This window comes from Zootoca vivipara, chromosome 4 (assembly GCF_965207765.1).
Source record: "Zootoca vivipara chromosome 4, rZooViv2.hap1.1, whole genome shotgun sequence".
Classification (NCBI taxonomy): Eukaryota; Metazoa; Chordata; class Lepidosauria; order Squamata; family Lacertidae; genus Zootoca; species Zootoca vivipara.
The window spans coordinates 54,573,928-54,597,492 of NC_142587.1; the positions used below are offsets into that span (position 1 = coordinate 54,573,928).

A 23,565-nucleotide genomic window follows, 5' to 3' on the forward strand; every position below is an offset into this window, starting at 1 on the left:
CAACAACAACAACAACAACAACAATGTGTCTCTTATTTCAATTAACTGTGCTCTTTGCATTTTGATTAATAGGTTTACCCTGAACTGCAAATTACCAATGTTGTTGAAGCCAATCAACCTGTAACAATCCAGAACTGGTGCAAGCGGGGATGGAAACAATGCAGAAGTCACCCTCACATTGTAGTTCCATATAGGTGCTTAGGTGAGTATTCATAAATATTTTCTGTGAGCTTTAACTGCATATATTTGCTCTGTCCTCCTCCACAAACACTCCCCTGCCCTGCTTTCCCACTGAGCAAGCTATAGCTTATGTAATAACATCAGGTGTTTTTTTCTCTTTTCTTTTAAGTGTTGCATTTTGGAAAAGTAATAATTAAATTGAATAGTACTGGTATTTACTCCTAAACAAACCAGCAAGAAAATCCCTGAGGCAAAATGTTCTCACTACCTCCCTGTGCAGTTAATCTGGAGAAGGGATGAAGCAGAATCAAGCATTTCTAGTTAGTTTCGGTTTCCGGTAGGAACCATTTAAACTTTTGGTTAACTTTTTACATAAATATCAGTGGGACTTAAAAGGTGTTAAACTGGCTGGATTGCGTGTATGTCATTTTGAGGTTTTGTATATTGCTTTAATTCCAGCTTTCATTTTATTTTTAGTCTACAGAGGTTATAACCTAGCTGTGATTATAAAAGAAAACCCTAACCATGTTAGTTCTCAAGTGTTCCTGGTGTCTGCCTTTTCGATCCCTTTGCATATGGACCAATTGCCTTGTGGCATTCCTGTTTTTGTAAAGGCATTCCTCAGTCACATTTCAGCCTTAACTCTCAATAGAATTGCTAGGTGGGCAGGAGCTGGGACCGAGCAACGGGAGCTCACCCCGTTGCAGGGATTTGAACCGCCGACCTTCTGATCAGCAAGCCCTAGACTCTGTGGTTTAACCCACAGCGCCACCTGGGTCCATAGGCTACTAGGTCCATGCTATGACTGTAGCACAGCAGTACATAATGGTGAGATGGTGGATAACTTTTATAGAAGAAGATGAACTTTAGGAATGTAGTGATATTGTTGAAAGCACAGTGCTTGCTTGACTTTATGGAGCGATTTAATGAAAGTTTAGTTAGTGGGCACGCTTGTGAGGTCTCTTAGGTACATTACCATCAACTTTAGTTTTTCAGCTACATTTAAATTTTAGTTCAAGAGCTGCTGAAGTTCCTTCAGTCTGTTTCTGCAGTTAGATGCTTGGCTTTTTCACAAGGGTGAGAATTACTATTTGACTAGCAGATGTATGTCTGCTCTCATGCCAGAGAATATCCATGATCCATTTTTGTGCTGGCCTTCAGCATTGCCCTTTGGGGATTTGTTGCAGAGAAGCCCTTCAACACTAGACTGCTTCCTTAGCTCTTTTCCTTAGTGAAATGGCTTATACAGTATGACAGGCAGGCATCTTGCATGTAGCAAAAGATCCAGCAATATCGATTGAGTTTATTAGATTACAGGGGTTGCTTTGAGTTAATGGGGCTAGAGCATGGAAAGTAGAAATTATTTAAACAATTAAAAATCAGAACCTGTAATCTGTGAAAACTGTACACTAATTTTGTGACTATTTTGCATTTATAAGAGATCCTGATTTATATCAGTGAAGAGAAACGGCAGTTTCCCCCAGCCAATTTGGAAGGGGAGTGGTGGGGAGTGGGGAAGTCCCATTGTGCTGGGTAGTAGTGCAACTGTTAAGTTGAATTTGACGCAGTGTTACAATAGTCTTGTATAAGAAGACTTTTCTGATATAAAAGAATGGGTGGCATGCAGTAATAGTGTTCTGTTTGTGCAACGAACACTTCAGCAATGGGACTTTCCCTCCCTTCTCTCCCCCAGACCCTCTGCAATGGAAAGTTGGAGAGCCCTCAAGCACATTTGGAGAGAAGGTGGAATTACAGGCAGAAAGGAAAATCCCATTGCACCAACTAGCATAACCTTTGATCTCACTTGTAATCTTTAATATTTTCTTTCAAAGAATAGTATCTTCCTCATGAACCTGACATCACAGTCAGACCATATTGATTTACTCCCAGGTACATGGGTGTAAGCTTGGAGCCTAAATCTCTTGTAGATACATCTCTAAATTGAATAATGAATTTAGAAACTGCACTAGTAGGGTCCTAATCGTTTAGTAAGAAATAGGTACTTGTGGTATCTTGTTTTTTGTTTCCAATATTTAGCTTTAGCTGCAGCTAAAAGGTGAGAGATTATTTCTCTTTCTTCCCTTATTTATAGATAAAATCAGTTATGGTTTTAAAATATGCCATTCATACAAGCGGCAATGTTGTCAAAATTGCTAGTACTGTAAAATGTCAGGTCATTTCACATGATGAATGTATTTCACTTTCATCTGATTCAAAGACAGAACTAGCTCTACGCTAGATACTCTCTAAAGGTTACCCCATTAATCTTTGCATTCAATATCCAAGTTTCAGAATGGTTTTTGCTGCCATCTCCTTTATTACAGAGGGGTATGGGTGGGGCTATTCCTCACATGTAGTATCAGTGTGAGGATGGTCATTAATGAGTAGCTTAGGAAAACACTTGCATACACATATTCACCTTTGAAGTTCAAATCACCTACAGATACTAAGTGTTGCAATGTTTTGAAATGTTAATTTCCTATTTGGGACAAATGAAGTGCAACGCCAAATATGGAAGCATTTCAGTAGCTTTGCTGAAGGACCTTGTAATTTTTACATGTAAAGATCCCATTGATTGAAATGGAACCTTCCAAGTAAATGTACCTGGGATCCAAAACCTAAAAATGGGCGGCAACTTTAATATGTGCTCTGGGCATAAAAAAGCACACGTGTAAACAACAAATAAAAATCCACATTAAGGATATTCCATTTAAGGGTTGCCCATGCAACTCAGATGTGGCTATTGCTAGCTTGTTTCTTGATGCAATCATTGGCCTTTCTCCTTAGTTGGAGTCGCCTCTCTCCTTTCAAATAAGCTTTCCCTCCAAAGAGACATACATCCGGATAGTAGCCTTCCTATCTACTGCCTGATCGATGGGACAAGATTAACTAATTGTGTCTCAGAATTTTAATGTCACTGTGGATTTAGCTTATCGTGCTCTCATAAATTGGTTCTGTCTCCACTTCGCTGTGTGATTGAGAGAGACCAGCCTTACAGAGCTCCATTTTGCTTTTAAATAAAGAATGCATTAAGTCTCAGCATGGTCAACAGAACTGCATTTAAGTTACGGGATAACCTAGCATTGGTAGTGGACACAGCCCTGGTGCAATGAGATGATGACAGTGGGGGCAAGCCAGAGTGGTGGGCAGTGTTAGCCAAACCATGGCAGGGGGCCTACAGGAATGACCCAGAAGGTGCATAATCACTTTCCTCAGCTATTGACAAGATGGAGGTCTACAAGTGTCTGGCCTTTGAAGTTTTTCAGATTCTCTTGACCAGATGGTCCCTTCAGACAAACTGCATCTGGTATGGTCCTTTCACTGTCTGGTACGATATACAGCAAGATGTCAAAACCAGCAAGATGTCAAAACCAGGGGCCAGCAAACTTTTTCAGCAGAGGGCCAGTCCACTGTCCCTCAGACCTTGTGGGGGCCGGACTGTATTTTGAAAGAGAGGAAAAAACAAATTCCTATGGCCCACAAATAACCCAGAGATGCATTTTAAATAAAAGCACACATTCTACTCATGTAAAAACACCAGGCAGGCCCCACAAATAACCCAGAGATGCATTTTTAAATAAAAGGACACATTCTACTCATGTAAAAAACACGCTGATTCCCGGACTGTCTGTCTGCTGGATCTAGAAGGCGATTGGGCTGCATCTGGCCCCCAGGCCTTAGTTTGCCTCCCCATGGTCAAAACGCAGCAGGTGTGGAGGACTCCCTGGTTCTGAATGGGGTAACTGTGCCCCTGAAGGACCAGGTGCGCAGCCTGGGAGTAATTTTGGACTCACAGCTTTCCATGGAGGCGCAGGTCAATTCTGTGTCCAGGGCAGCTGTCTATCAGCTCCATCTGGTACGCAGGCTGAGACCCTACCTGCCGGCGGACTGTCTCACCAGAGTGGTGCATGCTCGAGTTATCTCTCGCTTGGACTACTGCAATGCGCTCTACATGGGGCTACCTTTGAAGGTGAAAACTACAACTAATCCAGAATGCAGCAGCTAGACTGGTGACTGGGAGCGGCCACCGAGACCACATAACACTGGTCTTGAAAGATCTACATTGGCTCCCAGTACGTTTCCGAGCACAAATCAAAGTGTTGGTACTGACCTTTAAAGCCCTAAATGGCCTTGGTCCACTCCCATCGTTCTGCCCGGACACTGAGGTCCAGCACCGAGGGCCTTCTGGCGGTTCCCTCGTTGCGAGAAGCCAAGTTACAGGGAACCAGGCAGAGGGCCTTCTGATGTGGAATGCCCTCCCATCAGATGTCAAAGAGAAAAACATCTACCAGATTTTTAGAACACATCTGAAGGCAGCCCTGTTCAGGGAGGCTTTTAATGTTTAACAGATTACTGTATTTTATTTTTCTGTTGGAAGCCGCCCAGAGTGGCTTGGGAAACCCAGCCAGATGGGCAGGGTACAAATAATAAATTATTATTATTATTATTATTATTATTATTATTATTATTATTATTGCTGCAGATAGAAACCCCATACCTCAGTCTGGGCTGTCCCCCCACCCAAGGTAGTGGCTCCTGTTTTAAAAAGATTCAAGTGCAAACTATGCATTTAAACACAATGTGTAATTTTGGACACCATTTTTTCCAGTGGCAGAAAAGTTCCAATTTTAATGTATGCAGATGACGCTGTACTTCTTTCTCAAACCAAAGTTGGCTTGAAACGAGCGTTAGAGAAATTCAGTGATCATTTTATTCTGTATTACTTGCTTTCCCCTTTTCAGTTTTATAGAAAGCCTGTTTGTGCTCTTGACCTTCAAAAGTTGACATATTCACCCTGCAAGAACCAGTTCATTAATGTCGATTTGCAGGAATTTAGCTCTTCCTCATCACAAGTTAGGATTACGATCAAATATTTGAAACAGTCCGTTCCATTTTCATTATGACAAAAGATTTCTCAGATGGCTCTTTGTGCCTTGCTGGAGTAGCAATAGAAAAAGCTAATGTTTTATGCTTAGCAGCTCTTGTTGTTGAAACACTTGGAGAGAGAGAAAGAGCGGAGAACTAATGGAATAGTTTTGTGCAGGACTGCATTATGTGAAATGACACATTTTGGAATCTGGCAATTCTTAGTAGATTTCCATAAAGCAGCACAATGATGGCACCTGCCAGCTTTCAGCTGATATGATCGCTTAACTCAGAACATCTCCCCAGGGAAGGTTACAGCACTTGGTTGATGTGAAAACGTGCAATATTTTTGCAAGATGGATATGTTGACGTTTGAAGGTCAAGCATAGAATAACACTTCTTTTCTCATTCATCCACATGTAACATTCTCAGCACAGGTATGTTTTTGCAATGATGACAGGCATGCTTCTACAGAAAGGGTATATTCCTAGTGTCATGGCTGGTTGGGGTGTACCTGGGTTATAAAGCACTGGGAAAACAAGAGATGGAACAGGAACTAGAACTTGTGAGAGAACTATTTGTTAAATTGCACAGTTGTTCACATGAAACTGAGCTGTATGATAAGGTATTCAGATTTTTTTTCAATGAATCTGGGGACACCTTTCAACTTCAGTTGGAATGGATGGATTTTGTCTGGGGACTGATGTGTAAATCTGGGAACTGTCCCTGGGAAACGGGGACATCTGGTAACCTTAATGTATGACCAGTAATATTTCTTTTTAGGCTCATGCAGTATTAGCATTTCTTACTGGGAATATATAAAGTGGGATAATATAATAATTATGTTAACAAGATAGACCTGGAAAAAATTGCCAGATCCAGATTGCAAGATTTTAGCTACAGCTGAAGGGCCACTTAGCCCATCACTGGTTTAGTGTGGGAAAAGGAAATGGTGTAGCATCAGACTAGAGAAAATGGAGTAGATGGTTTGTTAAATTTCCAATCCATCTCGATATTGGTGGCATGGTTGGAGCCTCAAGAGAAAAGTAGAGAACAAGATAATTATTTCAAAGTAACATGCAGTTAATCATGTATGAATCATTTATGCAAGTGGTATCAGAGCTGCAAAATTTCAAATGTTTCTGCATTAACTGCAAAATCAAACTTTTTATGAGTAAGCAACTACTTGTGCAAAAAAATGCTGATGTCAAGAAGGTTCCTTCCCCACAAAAAATTCAAACCTCAAGATGTAAGACAATGGAAAGCAGCACCATGGTACCTCGAGTTACAAATGCCTCAGGTTACAAACTCCGTTAACCTGGAAGAGTTACCTCGAGTTGAGAACTTTGCCCCAGGATGAGAACGGAAATCGTGTGCCGGCGGCACAGCAGCAGCAAGAGGCCCCATTAGCGAAAGCATGCCTCTAGTTAAGAACAGTTTCAGGTTAAGAACAGACTTCCATAATGAATTAAGTTCGTAACTAGAGGTACCACTGTATTTGTGTATTGGTCATTGTGCTGTGGGTCAACAGGCTAACAATATAGTGTACCTGGTGGCCGCAGTTGGACACAATGCTAAGCCAAAAACTAATTAAGCAAATAAGCTTAAGCAAATTAGTCAAAAGCAGATAGAAGGGGGCAACCTGTGCAAAGTCCAGAGAGCAGACAAACTACATGTTACTCTTAATGCATAGCATGTAGCTACATCTCATGTTTTCATGTGTGTTGGGGAGGGGAGTGATTGTCATCAGATCCCAGTGTGTAGAGAGGGGAGGTTCACCTCTTCTCAGTTGTGATCCCCCTCAATTTGCAACTACAAGACTTTGAAAAAAAAGAACACTTTCCATTGGCACCAGTAGAATCTAATTAGTCAGACAGGTTCATGTGGAAGATGGCAGTCCTTTGAGCAAATACTGTGCAGAGGTTTACATTTACAGAAGGGTAGAACTTCTTGTGAAACAGGTTCCAGGAAAGGCATGGATGTGTGTACAAAATACAGTTCTTAAAGCCTTCACCAACCTCTATGGCTTCCAGATGTTTTGAACTGCAACTTCCATCAGCCCCAGCATAGTGAGAGACCAGCTTAAAACAGTGCAAAACTATGGAGCACCAAGCACTAGGTGAAGGAATTTCCAAGTGCTTCAAAGAATGTTAAGTGAGTGCCAGCTGAGCAGCTGTTTGTTCCTATCTCTTTCTTGATCTTCCTGTTCAAGGTTCCCTAGGCTCAGTGGGAATGCAGTTTCCGCCAATCCTCCCTTGGGAATGTAGTATGAACTGTTCAATTCCGCAGCAGCTGCTAAATGCTAGGGTTACTTCTTCAGTTGTTGAGCAGATGTGATTAGTGACATGGTCTGGATGATTAGTAAGGTGAAGATTCTCATCAACTGGAGCTGGGCTGTGTAATTTTAGACCTGTTTCTATTGTGTTTTTTAAAAAATACCACTAAACAGTATCATGTTGCAGGTACCTCTTCAAGCATCTATTTTAGAATGAATGGTGCCAATGGAAAGCAGTATAAAAGAGAGAAATCCTGTGTTATCAGGGGCATGGATCACAATGATTACAGCAGTGGTTCTCAAAGGGTGGGTGCGCCACACTGGTGTGGCAGGAGAGGATGGTAAGTATGGTGAGAAGATTCTAGAACAATCAAAGAAACATTTAAATGTTTCAGGGTGGTATATAGCGACCCAGGTGGCGCTGTGGAGGGACCCAGGTGGCGCTGTGGGTTAAACCACAGAGCCTAGGGCTTGCTGATCAGAAGGTCGGCGGTTCGAATCCCTGCAATGGGGTGAGCTCCCGTTGTTTGGTCCCAGCTCCTGCCCACCTAGCAGTTCGAAAGCACATCAAAGTGCAAGTAGATAAATAGGAACCGCTCCGGCGAGAAGGTAAACGGCGTTTCCGTGCGTTGCTCCGGTTCGCCAGAAGCAGCTTTGTCATGCTGGCCACATGACCCGGAAGCTGTCTGCGGACAAACGTCGGCTCCCTCGGCCTATAGAGCGAGATGAGCGCCGCAACCCCAGAGTCAGACACGACTGGACCTGATGGTCAGGGGCCCCTTTACCTTTTAGTATATAGCATAATATAATATCATTTTTTCCTTTGCAAAATATGGATAAGGATCTTTTCAGAATGAGAGCAAGAACATCAAGTGATACTGAGGACAAACCTAGTTGTGATTTCCAAAGTATTTCTTATCAAAAAATAAATAAATTGGTGTGGCCTAGAGCACTGGTCTACAGCTAGGTGATTATATACTCCAATTCCTCAAAAATAAGTCATGTTCTTTAGCTGTTAATTTCTGCTCTGCCTGAGATTGCACGATATGTTCTATGCATAATATGCCTGCATTTTGGGAATATGCATGTATATTTCAGGCTGATTTAATATTGATGTCTGGGTATAAGAATTACGGGCAAGCTTCCTTTTTAAGGCAGGAGAATAAAAGACAACAAAAAAAACAAGCGAGGTGCTAATTTCATAGCTCACTGACTTCCATTTTAACACGGTACCTTTGGGGAATACTAAAGGAAAAGATGCTCTAAAATACTACTCTTTGTTTATGGGATTAATACGATTAGGATAGTTCTTAAAAGGTAATTCTTAAAAGGTAATGTGATCCTTTGTTTTTCTGCTGGTGGTTTGGATGGAGCAATTAGTTGAATTGACATTTGTAGAAGGAACTTTCAGGCTTTGTTACCGTATATACTTCAGTTTCATAAATATGCATCTGGGATTGTTTCTGTTGGTGTCCCTAGAGAATCATCTTACTCAAGGCAAATGTTGTATGTGTTGTTCTGTGCTCCCATTATAACAGTTTTGCTACAGTATGCCAGCCATATGCAGATGTGTCAACTAAGATAGGCAAGTACAGTGGCTTTCTGGTTTTCTACAGGTTTATTTGCTTAACACTATAATCTTAACACATTTGTCTTCAGTTACTACTGCTGTGAATGGTTGCTGCACTGACTTTGCATACATTTTAAGCTCTAATTGAATTGTTACAAACCATTTAGCACATCTTCACCATTTCCACAGTCAGCAACTTTTTATTCCTTCTACACCTTTGTAGAAACTCTTACAAACTAAGGATCCAATCGAGTGGAAATCCACTCGATTGGACTATACTTCACCAAAGCCTGACATAATAATTAGTCATCCAGGGTGCTATAAAACACCTTAAACTCCTTTTGTTGTTTAAACATGGCTCGGTGATGACCAATAGGCTTTCAGGTGCATATTTGTTGTTTAGTCGTTTAGTCGTGTCCGACTCTTCGTGACCCCATGGACCATAGCGCGCCAGGCACTCCTGTCTTCTGGCTTTCAGGTGCATATACAAAAGACCAATCTCTTGTACTGCCCCACACACCTTTTTGTTCATTTTTTGCATTGCTCAGTAGCATTGTGGGTGTGGTTGACATAGGCCCCATTTGGGTATAACACAAACCATTTGTTTTAACCATGGCTTGTTGGACAAGCAGGATTTGTCTTCCAGATGAGCAAAGAAACTGCAGGTTGTTTCAAACCAATGTTCATTTGTTGTCTCCCCTCCCACCCTGTTTGTTGGCCATAAACAAACCACAATATTCCAGGGTAGGTCCCAGCAATATTAAAAAAAATGATATTAAAATCAGTTTATGCATTTGTGTTTCCTTTTTATATTGGACAAGTTTTCAGTCACCTTGCATGTTTAGGTTGTTATATATTGACTTACTATCAGAAGCCATGGTGATGTGGCTCTCTTGCTGCACCCATTAATCCAAAGTTGCACGGAACTCCTGTTCACGTAAACACCTAGACTTGAAACACCAGCCGTGAAGCAATAAAATACAGGGAAAAGGTTTTTATTCAAAACCTGAATAAGCAACAAGAAAATGATACAGTACTTCAGGGGAATTTTAGATGGGCATCTGCAAATGTAACAAAGCATGTTAAATAAGCTTTTCCTAAGCAAATGCATCCCCCATGATGCGTACGATTTGAATAACACTTAGTGTGTCTGGAAAAATAATGTGTTTTCATTAATATTCGGCAGCCACCTCCGTTCTGTTTTTGATGCCTGCTAAAAAGGTTTCTGTTTATGGAAGCCTACCTAGGCATGTAATTTCTATTGTGTATACTGGTTTTTAAACTCTGCTTGTTTTATAAATTTTGATAATTTTATTATGTTAGCTTTCCCTCCATAAAGTCTATTTACTATAAATATTTTATACCATCTACTATAAGCAGCTTAGAAATTATTATTCTATGTTGAATAAGCGGTACCTATATACATTTCGTCAAATATAAATAAATAAGATGTAACCAGACAGAAAAGCAGCAGCATTTGCTGAATTCTTCTATATTTAAAACTTGAATGTTAAGATTAGTCTAAATAAGCAAGATCAACTTAGAAAACACAGCCATTTTAAACAGGGCTAAGAATCTATTTTATGAATAAGATACATTTAGATTTCTGCTTTAATTGCACAGGGACTATATAGCAATATGCAAACAGCATTCAGTTGTTTCTGGTTTAAATTGCTAAGTGATCCATGCGGCTGCTTATAATATTTTCCTGTGTATCTTAATTACATTTCATGTTTTTGTCAATTTAGCTAATTTGAGAGAAATGTATATTGTTGAATTATGCATTAAAATGGATCCTGTGGTGTATATGGGGCCTGACAACATTATCTACAGTTGACTGCCTACATGTCCTTTAATATCATTAATATTGTCTCTGAGAGCCTTCTAAAATAAACACTGAGTCAAAAGCATACTTCCAACCATATGTATCCTTTGAAAGTCTTGCAAGCAAATCTATGTTCCGTGCCAATAGTGTTACATCCCTCCCACAAAAACAAAAACAGATGTTTGAAGGTGGAGGGAATCCTTCTGCTTCAGGAAAGGAGTGCTGCTTTATCCTTCCTTTTCAGTTATATGCTTCAGGGCAAAGAGCAGAAAGAGTCCCAACCTATTTTAAAAAATACAATAAAAAAGGTAAAGGGACCCCCTGACCATTAGGTCCAGTCGTGACCGACTCTGGGGTTGCGGCGCTCATCTCGCATTATTGGCTGAGGGAGCCGGCGTACAGCTTCCAGGTCATGTGGCCAGCATGACAAAGTCGCTTCTGGCAAACCAGAGCAGCGCACGGAAACGCCGTTTACCTTCCCGCTGTAGCGGTTCCTATTTATCTACTTGCATTTTGACGTGCTTTCGAACTGCTAGGTTGGCACGCTCTTCAAAATGGCCACTCTTTGGTTCAGAGTTATAGTTCAGAGCACAGAGTTATAGTATTCCTTAACTCTCTGGCCAGCTTCCCAGTTCTTTCCATAGAGCTCATAACCTATGTAGAATTAATATCACTCCTATTGTTTTCAGTAGCTTACTATGGTAACCTTAATATTCTCTTACATAGAGAATGAAAGCCAGTTCCAAAATCTGGAGGGAGCCACAGTTTGCCTAAATTTGGGCAGAGTGTGAATGACCCTAATTTGCAGGTTTATAATTGTCGCGGTCACCCTGACCCGTGCAGCACCCCCGGACATTTAACTTTCTATTGATGACTGCGCCAACGACAAGTGGAATACCTGCTGCCACCAACCAGTATTCTAACTGACACTTGTTAATCACTTCAGACCAGGATGTTGTTTGAAATAAAAATATGTTGCTTTATTGTAAGTACATAAGCGTAATGGTTTCAGTAATATTCTTATTACCGTTCCAAATAACAGATGTTTCCTATACTGGCCTATTACCGTTAATTATAAATATTACCGGCGTAATACCGCTAAAGTCAACTAAATGTTTCTGCAAATAAAAGCACTCAAACTCTTTATCCTGACTTCTCAATATCTCACCACCTATGCCTCCCTCTATCCAGCTCTATCTCTAGAGCTATCTCTAGCTCTATCACAGGTGGCACTGTGGTTAAACCACTGAGCCTAGGGCTTGCTCATCAGAAGGTCGGCGGTTCGAATCCCTGTGACGGGGTGAGCTCCCGTTGCTTGGTTCTTGGTCCAGAGTTGGTCCAGAGTGCCTTTTACCAGCCAGGGGTTGTAAGGACAGCTATAGCCATTCTTGGATAGCTTGACCACAGTTGTCTATGCAGCAGCAGCAGCAGCAACAACAACTTTATTATTTGTACCTCTCCCATCTGATTGGGTTGTTCCAGCCACACTGGGCAGCTTGCAGCATATACAAAAACATAATACTGTAAAACATTAAAGATTAAAAACTTCACTCTACAGAGCTTCCTTCAGATGTCTTCTAAAGGTTATATAGTTACTTATCTCCTTGACATCCGGTGCGACTACCGAGAAGACTGTCTACCTCATGGGTAGGCAAACTAAGGCCCGGGGGCCAGATCCGGCCTTCTAAATCCAGCCCGTGGATGGTCCGAAAATCAGCATGTTTTTACATGAGTAGAATGTGTCCTTTTATTTAAAATGCATCTCTGGGTTATTTGTGGGGCATAGGAATTCATTCATTCATCCCCAAAAAAATATAGTCTGGCCCCCCACAAGGTCTGAGGGACAGTGGACTGGCCCCCTGCTGAAAAAGTTTGCTGACCACTCGTCTACCTGATTCTCTGTAGCTTCACTTCTTGCAGAAGGTCCTCCGTGCTGGATCTCAGTGTCTGGGCTGGAAAGATGGGGGTGAAGATGCTCCTTCAAATATACAGGGCATCAATAACCTCAAAGTGGGATTGGTATGAACATAAAAGTACTACAGTTCCCAAGACACAAAATAATTGTGCTTGAGTGTTTGGAAAATGTAACAAAACCTCTGAAGCTGTTTTAGTTTACTTGAAACATTGTAGGCCTTATATTTGCTTTTAGCTTATTTGTTGTCTAATGGCAGAAAAGTATTGTAAAATATATTTCTGTCAGCATGTGCCCACAAGAGAAGCTTGTCATGTTACAGATTGCATAGTCAGTCCTGAAAAGCATAATATGCTAGCGGCTTTAGGGAGAAATACTTCTGAACTCCTCACAGCCAAGCTGGAAGAGGTGAGGGAAGCAGGAGCTGACAAACCCAAGGCAGCTGCTTGTAATGCTAAACTGTAGTTAAGCCCTTATATCTTAATCAGGCCTTTGTTGAGAAACAGTGGCCTGACCAAGTCATTGATTGCTAGCAGTTATAGGACTACTTATAGAAAATGGGAATGCCTCTTAGCAAAGAAAACATTTTTGTTAAAGGTTTCAGAAGACCACTTATTTTATACCTAAATCAATAGGTTGATTCTGATATAATTCCCTATCATTACAAGTCAACACTTCAAAACAAATGAATTTTGATCTTATTCAGCTGTCATTAACTAAGACTCCAATCCAAACACAATCTGAAATGCATAGAAACACACTGATGATCATAAATCAGGTGATGCTCTGGTACGGCTGCAAGAATACAATTGGGGGTGGGGTTAAACACGACTTTTATTCAGGCAGAATAGAAAGCTGCATGTAAAAATTTCACAAGGCAGGCTAGATATGAAACTATTTTAGTCTGCCACCCATGTGCCACATCCACATACAAAATCAGGAGTCTGGGAGATCAGATACTAACTTGCTGTATCTTATGCTCTAGACGAGTTAAAGGAGAAGTTAGCTGTGATGCAGATATTTAAGCAATCAAAATTGGGACTAAGAATATAAAAATGCAATGCCAACAACTGCAGACAGGCCAAACAGTGGTTTGTTTAAACTATGATGTCTTGGTACAAGTCAGGACCAAACCCAAAAGGTTTAAAACAAATTTCATAAGAACAAATAGTGGTTAATTTAAACAGGAAGTGGATGCTTTTAACCTCCTCATCTGGAGTGTACAAAAGTCAAAGGACAGATTTTTGAAAGTATCCACTAAGGATGGATACAGTGAACTGATTCTCACCTTTATTTTCCATTAATCACAGTTTAGTGTGTCATGTGAACCCTAAACACTGGTTGATCTCAATGGCACAATGGCTTGGAATTGGCTTGTTTCTGTAAACTTTAGCTAAGACTAGCCATAGTTTGTTCAAGTTCAGACATAATGTTAAATATGTCTTTTATTATTATCTTGTGACCATGCCAGAGAGGAGGAAAAGCTCAGGTGTTCACATAATTCTAAATGGTAGGTTAATATTGCATCCAAATGAGGCCAGTGCAACTAGGGGGAAATGAATATAGTTGAAATCAGAATGTGGTATCCTACACAATATGAATAACAGTTGTACAAAACACTGCATAAAGAGGTGTGCATTACAGTTATGTCATGTTCTTACTGTCTAGCCCAGGCATCCCCAAACTTCGGCCCTCCAGATGTTTTGGCCTACAACTTCCATGATGCCTAGCTAACAGGACCAGTGGTCAGGGAAGATGGGAATTGTAGTCCAAAACATCTGGAGGGCCGAAGTTTGGGGGTGCCTGGTCTAGCCTCAAATGCTCACGTAGATAGCGTTTTTTCTTCATCTTCATGTAAACTTTCTATAAGCCTGTTTCTTCACCATTTATCACTTGGATAATTAAGATGGCTCACGAGTGTCAAACTTGCCAAAGAATGACCACAGTTGTCAGGTAATAAATCATACTGCTTATCAATGAATAATCTCTACAACCACAAAGCAAAGTAAACATTTCTTTCCAGGTGATATATTGGCATTCCTACATTGTTATACAGTAGTTATGTATGTGGATCTCTTTTGGCCATTTAAAAGTGCAGTGCTTAAGAGATGGCATCACTCTTACCACACTCTGGAGCTGGGAGCCATACTTTTGCACTGAAGTGTTTTTTGTTGTACAGTAGGCAATAAATGGTTGATCAAGAAACATACTGATGAGAGCTAAATCGTATCAGTCTCCTGTTAGGGTCGTGTTGTGTGTTCCAGTGTTCCTGGTGATGGAAAGAGAGTTCTGCTCACAGAATAACCCCTCCCCTTTCATGAGCAGAACTTATCCCATCAATAGTAGAAACAGTTTGGTTTGGTCCATCTCAATGTTTATTTGAAAGTGCTCCTGCAAGCCTTTTTCATGACAAGAAAAGTACTAAATTAAGATGCTTAGAATTGACTACCCTTGCATAAAACCAGTATCCTGGGTTTTTATAATTTACCCATTTTGCTAAATTTATATTGCTTAGTTCCATTTGAAATGGTTTTACGTGTTTTTATAATGGATTTATTTTTATAATTGTGCATTTTATTGTTCTAACTTGTTCTGGGTCCTTTTGATGGCGGGCAGGTGAGAAATCTTATAAAGAAATGAACATCTGACTTGGCATTAGACAATATGAGTTTTCCCATCATTTTGACTCCTGTATTAATCAGATTGTATTTTCATCATTTTTAATGTATAGTGAAAGGGATGGCTTCAGCCAACTAATCTTAAAGTAGGGCTATTGGATCCACCATCCATTAGGGCTGTGTATTCCACTGTGTTCTGGTCACACAAGGTCAAAAGAACCAAATTTGATAACCTGAAAGTACCAGTTTTCATTTTAGAACAATCAAATTTCTTACCCTTTGGGCACAAAGAGAAGCGAGTTGGGAATGTTTCAGAACTGAGGCTTGTAAGTACTGACACTGCAGAAGCAAAAGAGATACCATACCGTTAGATTTGTGTATTTAAAGCACAGGCACTATGCAATAATATCACATATTGAAATCTACTTAATTGAGGATATTTTTTGGCGAAAAATTCTGACTGTTAATTAAGGTGTGAGTTGCCCCACAGGGAACATTTTCTTTCCAGTATCAGTTTGTAAGATGTCTGCTTGTAAGCTATCGCTCTGAAAAGCATCCATTCAAGGTGATAATAAAATGAAGATGTCACATAATTTTTCTTTCAGTTGGAGAATTCGTGAGTGATGCTCTTCTGGTGCCAGATAAGTGCAAGTTCCTTCACCAGGAAAGGATGGATATATGTGAAACTCACCTGCACTGGCACACAGTAGCTAAGGAGGTATGTTTATAATCAGTACCTTGAAGCTTCTTTGACATTTCTCTTATGATTAAAAATAAGTGCAATAAGGTATTATGGAAAAAAAGGGGAACCCGTGGTTATATTCCTATCTATTGTTTTGTAAGCCTGTGGGCACAGTTGAGTGTTCATCTTTATTGCCTGAAGCCTTAATTGGGAGCCAAATATTTTTATTTTTTTTGTTATATTCCATGTCAAACTTTAGTGGCTTTGAAAAACACTTGGAAAATCTTACGCAAAAAAAAATATATCACAATTCAGTGCTACCAGCTTAGAACAGTTCCCAGACAAATTGCAAAGGCCAGCAAAATACTCTGGGAACAACTCATACAAGACAAACAACAAAACATAATGAAGTTCTGTGGTTCCTGTGTTCAGGTTCACTCTAAAGGTGCTGCAGCAGTAAATTATTACTGATGACCTACAGTCCATTCTTGAGAGTAATGGCACCTTGAAGGATATAACAGACAGCCTACTGAGAGCTCTTGAAAAGCGCTTTATATCATATAATATAAAGCGGATTGTGGTAGGGCTGTTAAGAAATTTAGCTTAGGGTTTGGTTTGTGTAAGGCCACAGCTCATGCTGAGTAATGGGGGGCGTGTGTATGCAAATTCCTTGGATCTGATTGGTTGTTGGGGCCCCTCTTAAAGCTGCGTCCACCATTTTCTGGTCACATTTTTGCCTGGCGTTTGAACCCCTCCCACCCGCCCTTTCTTTCTTGCAGGTTAGCACGACATTGCTATTGCCTTCGGGGCCGCCTGTATTCAGGGGTCAGTAGGAATTTTTCCAATTGGCTGATTGGCTGTGCCTCTTGGTTTTCGCCTACTGCGCTAGCAAATTGTCACAACTTGTTAGGTTGGCGGTTAGGCTTTTGGTTGGTTAATCGGTTGGTAGAGGGGGTGGCACACGGATGCCTACCCTCACCTCCGTTTGCTCCATATAGAAGTATTCCGTTAAAGGAATCTCGGGGCTTACACTCTTGTCCTTACCATCCCGCCATTGGCGGGAATGGTGGGCCCAATTTTAAGAGCAAGAGCCTTGAGGAACATTCTTGGTGAAGGTGAGGAGGGAATGACTGGGCGCAGCCACCTCCTCACTCCCAGGTATGTTTACTTGACTTCCATGCGGAAGTCGGAGCAGGAACTGTCCAAGCGGCCAGTGGTGAGTCCTGTCCTATGGTGACAGCTGATGTGAGTCCTGCCACGTGGGCAGATGAGGTGAGTCCTGTCCAATGGTGACAGCTGATGTGAGTCCTGCCACGTGGGGCAGATGAGGTGAGTCCTGTCCTAAGGGGACAGCTGATTGAGTCCTGTCCTGGATGGACAGATGGGGATAGTCCTTCTTTAGGAAGGACGAGTGAATAACCAAAAGCCTAAGCCAACACTCGGATTAAAATTGTGTATTTAATAAAGTTGTGGCCCTAAATTATTTGCCAAAAACCAAACCATAATTCTGTTGTCAGTTGTGAGTTATTTAAGGTAATTTTCTGGGAAGCCTCGACACACAACTACTGTGTGCTGCGAACAAATTGCAGAAGGGACAAGATCCTTGAGAAACCAAAATATCAGTTATGCCCTTTGATTAGCATTGGCTACATCATTCTAACAATGCGATTTACAATATTCAAGGTTCTTGCATCTTCTCAGTGTTGTCCAGCTGTAGTCTACATAAGCCAGAGCAGTTTCTGTTCAAGAAAGACATTGATCATAAATCAGGCACAAAAAGAACAGGAATACAGTACAATCAACTTATGGAGGAACATGTTTTAACCTACCTGGCCATCAAGGACCTCAAAGTGGTTCTCTTCAAACAAATTAATTCAGGTGGACAGGTGGAAAATGAGGTGGCAGAAGAGGAATAAATACAAGATGGAATTGTGTAATCTGAGGTCTGAACAGGCACCATTGATTCCTTTTTTATTTTATTTTAGAAGCACGGAGAAGCTTTGTTTGTTTGTTTGTTATCAACATCTGGGAAAGTGAGCTGTGTAGTCTACTGTCTTAAACTAAAAAGTCTACTTTTAATGGACCAAACATCCTTTTTAAAAACTAACTAACTAACTAACCCACTGTCCTTGATTCCACAAGTGAGATTACAACAGGGATTTTCAGTGATGGTCCAAATTTGAATTCCACTCCTACCCCACCTGATTTGTGTATATTTGCTGTTTGTAGTTCTTATCGAATTCTGTCAGTGAGAGTTACAGGTAGGTAGCTGTGTTGGTCTGACATAGTCGAAACAAAATAAAAAAAATCCTTCCAGCAGCACCTTAGAGACCAACTAAGTTTGTCATTGGTATGAGCTTTTGTGTATCTGAAGAAGTGTGCATGCACACGAAAGCTCATACCAATGACAAACTTAGTTGGTCTCTAAGGTGCTGCTGGAAGGAATTTTTTTATTTTGTTTCAACTCTGTCAGTGAGAAATACTGCAGATTTAAAATCATGGAAGGGAAACTTTTTAACATCTTAAGGCCACTTGTCTCATTTTTAACTCCTTTCACAAGTGGTTGCTTTCTTTTTCTGTTAATATCTGAAGGCACATCTGTATATTTTGGAGAGTGCTGTGTCAGGTTGACTTCCAAGTGCTCTTGACTTTTAAGATTATATCTGCAATGCACCATCTACTTGCTTAGAAGATACAAATGCAAAGTATATTATATTCTGTGTGGTTTATCTCTAAGCCTTTAACATGGGGATGTCACCTTGATAAAACCTTTATATATTAGTACGTATTCACTTATGCTTTGTGGTTCTCGCTGAACGTCAGTGGAGTAAGAGTTATTCTCCACCATTGCATGGAGAATAAATGTAGAATAAATTCCTGGGCTTCTCTGTGATTGCTCCAAGGTTTGAATTGGTTGTAAGAGTTGAATTAACACTAAGTGTGCATGCTGAATCAATTTGTTAGCCATTCTCTAATAAATATTTTAAATAGCTTCTTTCTCATGTAAACTCATGTTTTTAGTCCTGTAGCGAAAAGGGCATGAATCTGCATGACTACGGTATGCTGTTACCCTGTGGGATTGACAAGTTCCGGGGTGTGGAGTTTGTTTGCTGCCCGGTAGCAGACGAAAGTGACAACATAGATTCAGCTGACGCTGAAGAAGATGACTCTGATGTTTGGTGGGGAGGCGCCGATGCAGATTATGCAGATGGCAGGTAAGGCCACTACGCCTGCCAACATTAGGCAGTTTATTAAGCCAAGATGTTCTTTTGAAGAAAATGTTTGCACGAGAAACTTCAGCAGAGGAATCCTTTGCTGAAAGTGTTTGACTGAAAAATTGTGATCTTCTATGAATTACAAACATGCAGCTCAGTCCACAGCATGTTTACTTGGAAGTAAGTCTTAGATCAGGGGTCAGCAAACCTTTTTCAGCAGGGGGCCGGTCCACTGTCCCTCAGACCTTGTGGGGGGCCGGACTATATATTTTTTTGGGGGGTGAACGAATTCCTATGCCCCACAAATAACCCAGAGATGCATTTTAAATAAAAGGACGCGTTCTACTTATCTAAAAACATGCTGACTCCCGGATCGTCCACAGGCTGGATTTAGAAGGCGATTGGGCCAGATCCGGCCCCCGGGCCTTAGTTTGCCTACCCATGTCTTAGATTGTTCAGTGGAATTGGCAAGGCATAGGATTCTTGTCTTTAAGTGAATTTTGAACTGTATCTGTGCGGAGGACGCAGAGGGTTTATTCATGTTGCTGGTGTAATGTTTGAAGTGACTTAGTTCTATGTTGTTGTCTCATTCCAAGTGATCAGATGTTTGGAGAAGGGGTAATTGATTCTAGATACAACCCTACTACTTCCAGCTCAATAGCTGAAAACTCTGTTTCTTAGAGAGTCATTGCATCTTATTTATTTCTATTTATTTCATAAAATTTATACACTACTTGATTGTAAAAAACAACAACCTCAAAGAGGTTTACAAGAAACCTATCACTTTTTGCTGTCTGATTTAAGATATATTCCAGTTACTAAGATATGAAAAAAGCTTTCTCACCCTGACAGCTAACTTAGAAAAAAGAATTTTGAAGGTACATACTGCTTTAGGATTTATTTTTCTGTTAAACTGACGGTTTGTTTTTTTTATTTAAAAAACCCACAGATTCTAACATCTGTACATAATGGAATCTTAAACCATAATTCATTAGGGTTGGGTTTTAGCTTCAGTACAATGTATTGTCATTAGCCAGATAAATGTACCAAAGCTCTTAAATTTGACATTTTGTTTGATCTGCACAGTTGGAGAAATTGTTTCAGGGTTTGCTTCTAGGAAACAGAAGTTGGGCTTGAATTGAGGAATGGTAAAGGACTTTGATTCTCGGTGCTGTGCTATATTCTGAACATGTTGTTAGGGAGGAGTTGCTTGGCTATATTCTATGGCTCTTTCAGTGTGACGTAGCACAAGGATGTTGTGATTGTAATTTATTTATTAAAGATGCTAGCAGGAATGCTCTCGTGGAATGTTCATAAGACCGTTACCTTGATTTGTGTCTATGCTTCATCATCTCAGAGGTTGAAAAATAGACTTTTACTCAAGTGTGGACTTGATATTTGCACTGCAGTCCTCAGTCATATCAAGATATTTTAAGAGATCTGAGTTTTATGTCCTGTCTGGTGTTAGATGGCAGATGTTATATTTAACAGTGTTTACCTCTGATGACTTGATACTTAAGATAATGTTTACATCATGTCCTTCAATCTTGCTATCGTTTGCTTTACACTCACTAGAAAATTATATTTGCAGACTGGGGAAAGTTCTGGAAAAAGTTATCAGAATGATTGGGGAAGGTTTCATTTCTGGAATTATAAATTCCTCAGTCATAAATTCCTCACGGTGTGTTTGTAGAGACAAACAGGAACTCCTTCCCACCCCAATCTCAGGAGAAAAGTTGAAGCTCAGATGAGTGAATTAAGTCAGCTGACATAGCAACCTCTGATGATTTTCAAAACTGGCCTAATCCATTTATAGACCCCTCTTGGTAATTTAATAGACCATATAATTCATTTTACGTAGCTTCCTGCTGCTATATTTATTCCCCTCCTTTTTTCTTTGGCGTTCACATTCAGTGCCAGGAAAACAGAGAAATGCAAGTTACTGGATCCCTCAGCAAGAGTGAGGGCAAGCATGGCCAGCTCTGCTCACCTCTCGTTGTTGCTTTCTGGCTTGCGGTGCCATTTGGAACCCTAAAAAGATCAGCATTGATTTTGCATGTATCGGTTGCCTTAGAGGTTTGTGTGGTATGAGAAGTGGGAGCGGTTTTATTGCAGGCTAGCAAATGAGGCCCATAAGTTGCATCTGGCCTGCTCAGACTTTTCCCCCAGTGTGTGCAACCCCACATCCCCACAGTCTCCAGTTTCCTCACAGGCTAATCATTCCTGAGGTGATTGTGAGGGAAGACTTCTCTGAAGCAAAAAAAGAAAGAAAACTCCTCCCAAAAACAAAACTGGATAGGGTCAAGCTGGATAGAGTCCATTGTCATTACTTGCTGATACTTGAGATTCCTTCCTATTTCCCGTCAATAATGAGGAGAGCATTTGCCCTGGGCATCATTTAATACGTTTAATAGGCTTTGGGAAATGAATCACTAGCACCAGCAGGTTGAGCCAGTTTACTGTAAACTAGATGTGGTTGCTTACGACTCTAATCCAAGCTGTGATTATTATCTGCTGGAGAGTGAATATTTAGGAATATATGCCAAAAGAATTTATCTCCAGATGAAGCACTTAACAGAGCAATTGAAACCCCCAATCTGCCTTGGTGGAGGGGGTTTAGAGGTGACTCTGCCAGTAGAGGGTCTTCGCCACCACAGAGATCCCACTGTACCCCCCCCCCAAAAAAAAAAACCACAGGGCATTCCTGGGTTGGAACTGTATTGGTGTATGTAGTAGCTGTTGCAGTAGCTGAGAAATCTCATAGAAGAAGGCTGCACAGATTTGGTTTACTTCAAGAGAAGAGGTGCCACCATAGAAGTTTAGGTTCATATTCTCCCATATGAATGCTCACTGCCGCACCATTTAAGGACCAATAGATTTACCTCTAATGGATTATGTCCTGTGCCATTATGCATTTGAGAGTATATCTGAATAAGCTGCTTTGAAAAGGAAGCACGCAAAGATGCTATATTTGGAGTAGTCCTCTCCAGTTTTTCTAAATGCACAAATGTTAACTGAGTAAACAGTAGGATAATGTGTTATTATTTCAGATGGACATAAGCTGACAGATAACATAGACACATCAGTGGACTTAGAGATGCACTTAATGGCTTGGGTAAACCAATTACCCTAAAGATCTGAGTCCTGGGATGATGGGAATTAGGAATCTTGGAAAACCTGGTAATGATTCCTGTATATTTGTCCAGGTGTCTCTTCTCTTCAGACCCCCCCCCTTCTTCTTTTTTCAAAAAAATGATCGAACTGTTGTATCTAAAAGCCCATTTTCTGTTTCAATATAAATAATATTATAGCTTAACTGGATTTTGTATGTTAAAAATGGAAACATTCTGGCTTCCTGGCTTAGTGGCATGTCAGCGCTGTTTCCTTAAGAGCAGGGTGCCTGTTCTAGCCCTATTGTTGCCAGCCAGGGTAAATAATAGTGAGGTAGATAGACCAATGGTCAGCTTCCTTCTTAATTCTGAATGATTTTTTCTAGTGCTTTGTGGGTTGCAAAACCTGGCCCTTTTGTGGGTGGGTCTGGGCACTCTTAATATGTGTGTTGCTGCTTAGTGACAATGGTGAAGTTCAAAATACAGTACAGCTTTGTCCAGCTAGTCGTGTTCAGATGTATGACAAGGCAAGTGTGATTTCCCCCCAAAGTTATTTTCCACCTGGAATCATGATTCTGCTTGCCAACAAAGCAACATACTTATAGTTATGTTTAGTTCATTTTTTGGCCCAAACATATTTTGCAGTTGTTATTTTTGCTGATATGACTCTCCAGATGTTATCTCACTATCTCTGTCATGCTGTCTAGGCCTGATGTAAGTTGGAGCCCAATAGCCTCCTGAAGGTTGTAGGTTCCCCATTCCTGGTGCAGCACTGTCCTCCTTCCCCCAATTTAGCCCAATGATAGAGCATCTGCCTTGTATGCAGAGGTTCCAGGCTTCATCCGTGGTGTTTGCAGATAGGGCTGGGAAAAGCTCCTATCTGAATTCCTGGAGAACTGCTGCCAGTTAAAGTAGACAATACACAGCTAGATGGACCCAGTGGTCTGCCTCTGTGTGAGTCAGTTTCCAATGTTCCTCCATTCTGTTTACATACCTTCCTATGAGGCTGCAGTTTAATTTTAATGTATTTAGTCTTGTTCTTAAGTTGTATTTTAATCAGTTGTTTTATATCTAGTGTTAGCCGCTCTGAGCCCAGCCTTGGCTGGGGAGGGCAGGGTATAAACAAATTCATTATTATTATCATTATTATTATTATTATTATTATGCTGAAATTGCCTGTAAAAGACATGAGTACAACAAACATATGTTGGTTGTATGGCATGAGCAGGATTTTTACATGAGAACAATTTAACAGAACCGCAACTTCAAAGCATTTGCTTGGCTCATTTAATTGGTTAGAAACAAATTCACT

General features: G+C 40.6%; 1 protein-coding gene across 4 annotated transcripts in view; it reads left to right on the top strand.

Moving 5' to 3' along the window:
- The window catches only part of APP (amyloid beta precursor protein), a 137,479-nt gene that overhangs the window by 57,001 nt on the left and 56,913 nt on the right, over positions 1-23,565 (top strand). For all 4 annotated transcript variants that reach the window (XM_035114849.3, XM_035114850.3, XM_035114851.3 and 1 more), the window contains exons 3-5: positions 73-202; positions 15,852-15,964; positions 18,950-19,143. In XM_035114849.3, the coding sequence (XP_034970740.1) occupies positions 73-202; positions 15,852-15,964; positions 18,950-19,143 (437 nt within the window). The remainder of the gene's footprint in view (positions 1-72; positions 203-15,851; positions 15,965-18,949; positions 19,144-23,565) is intronic.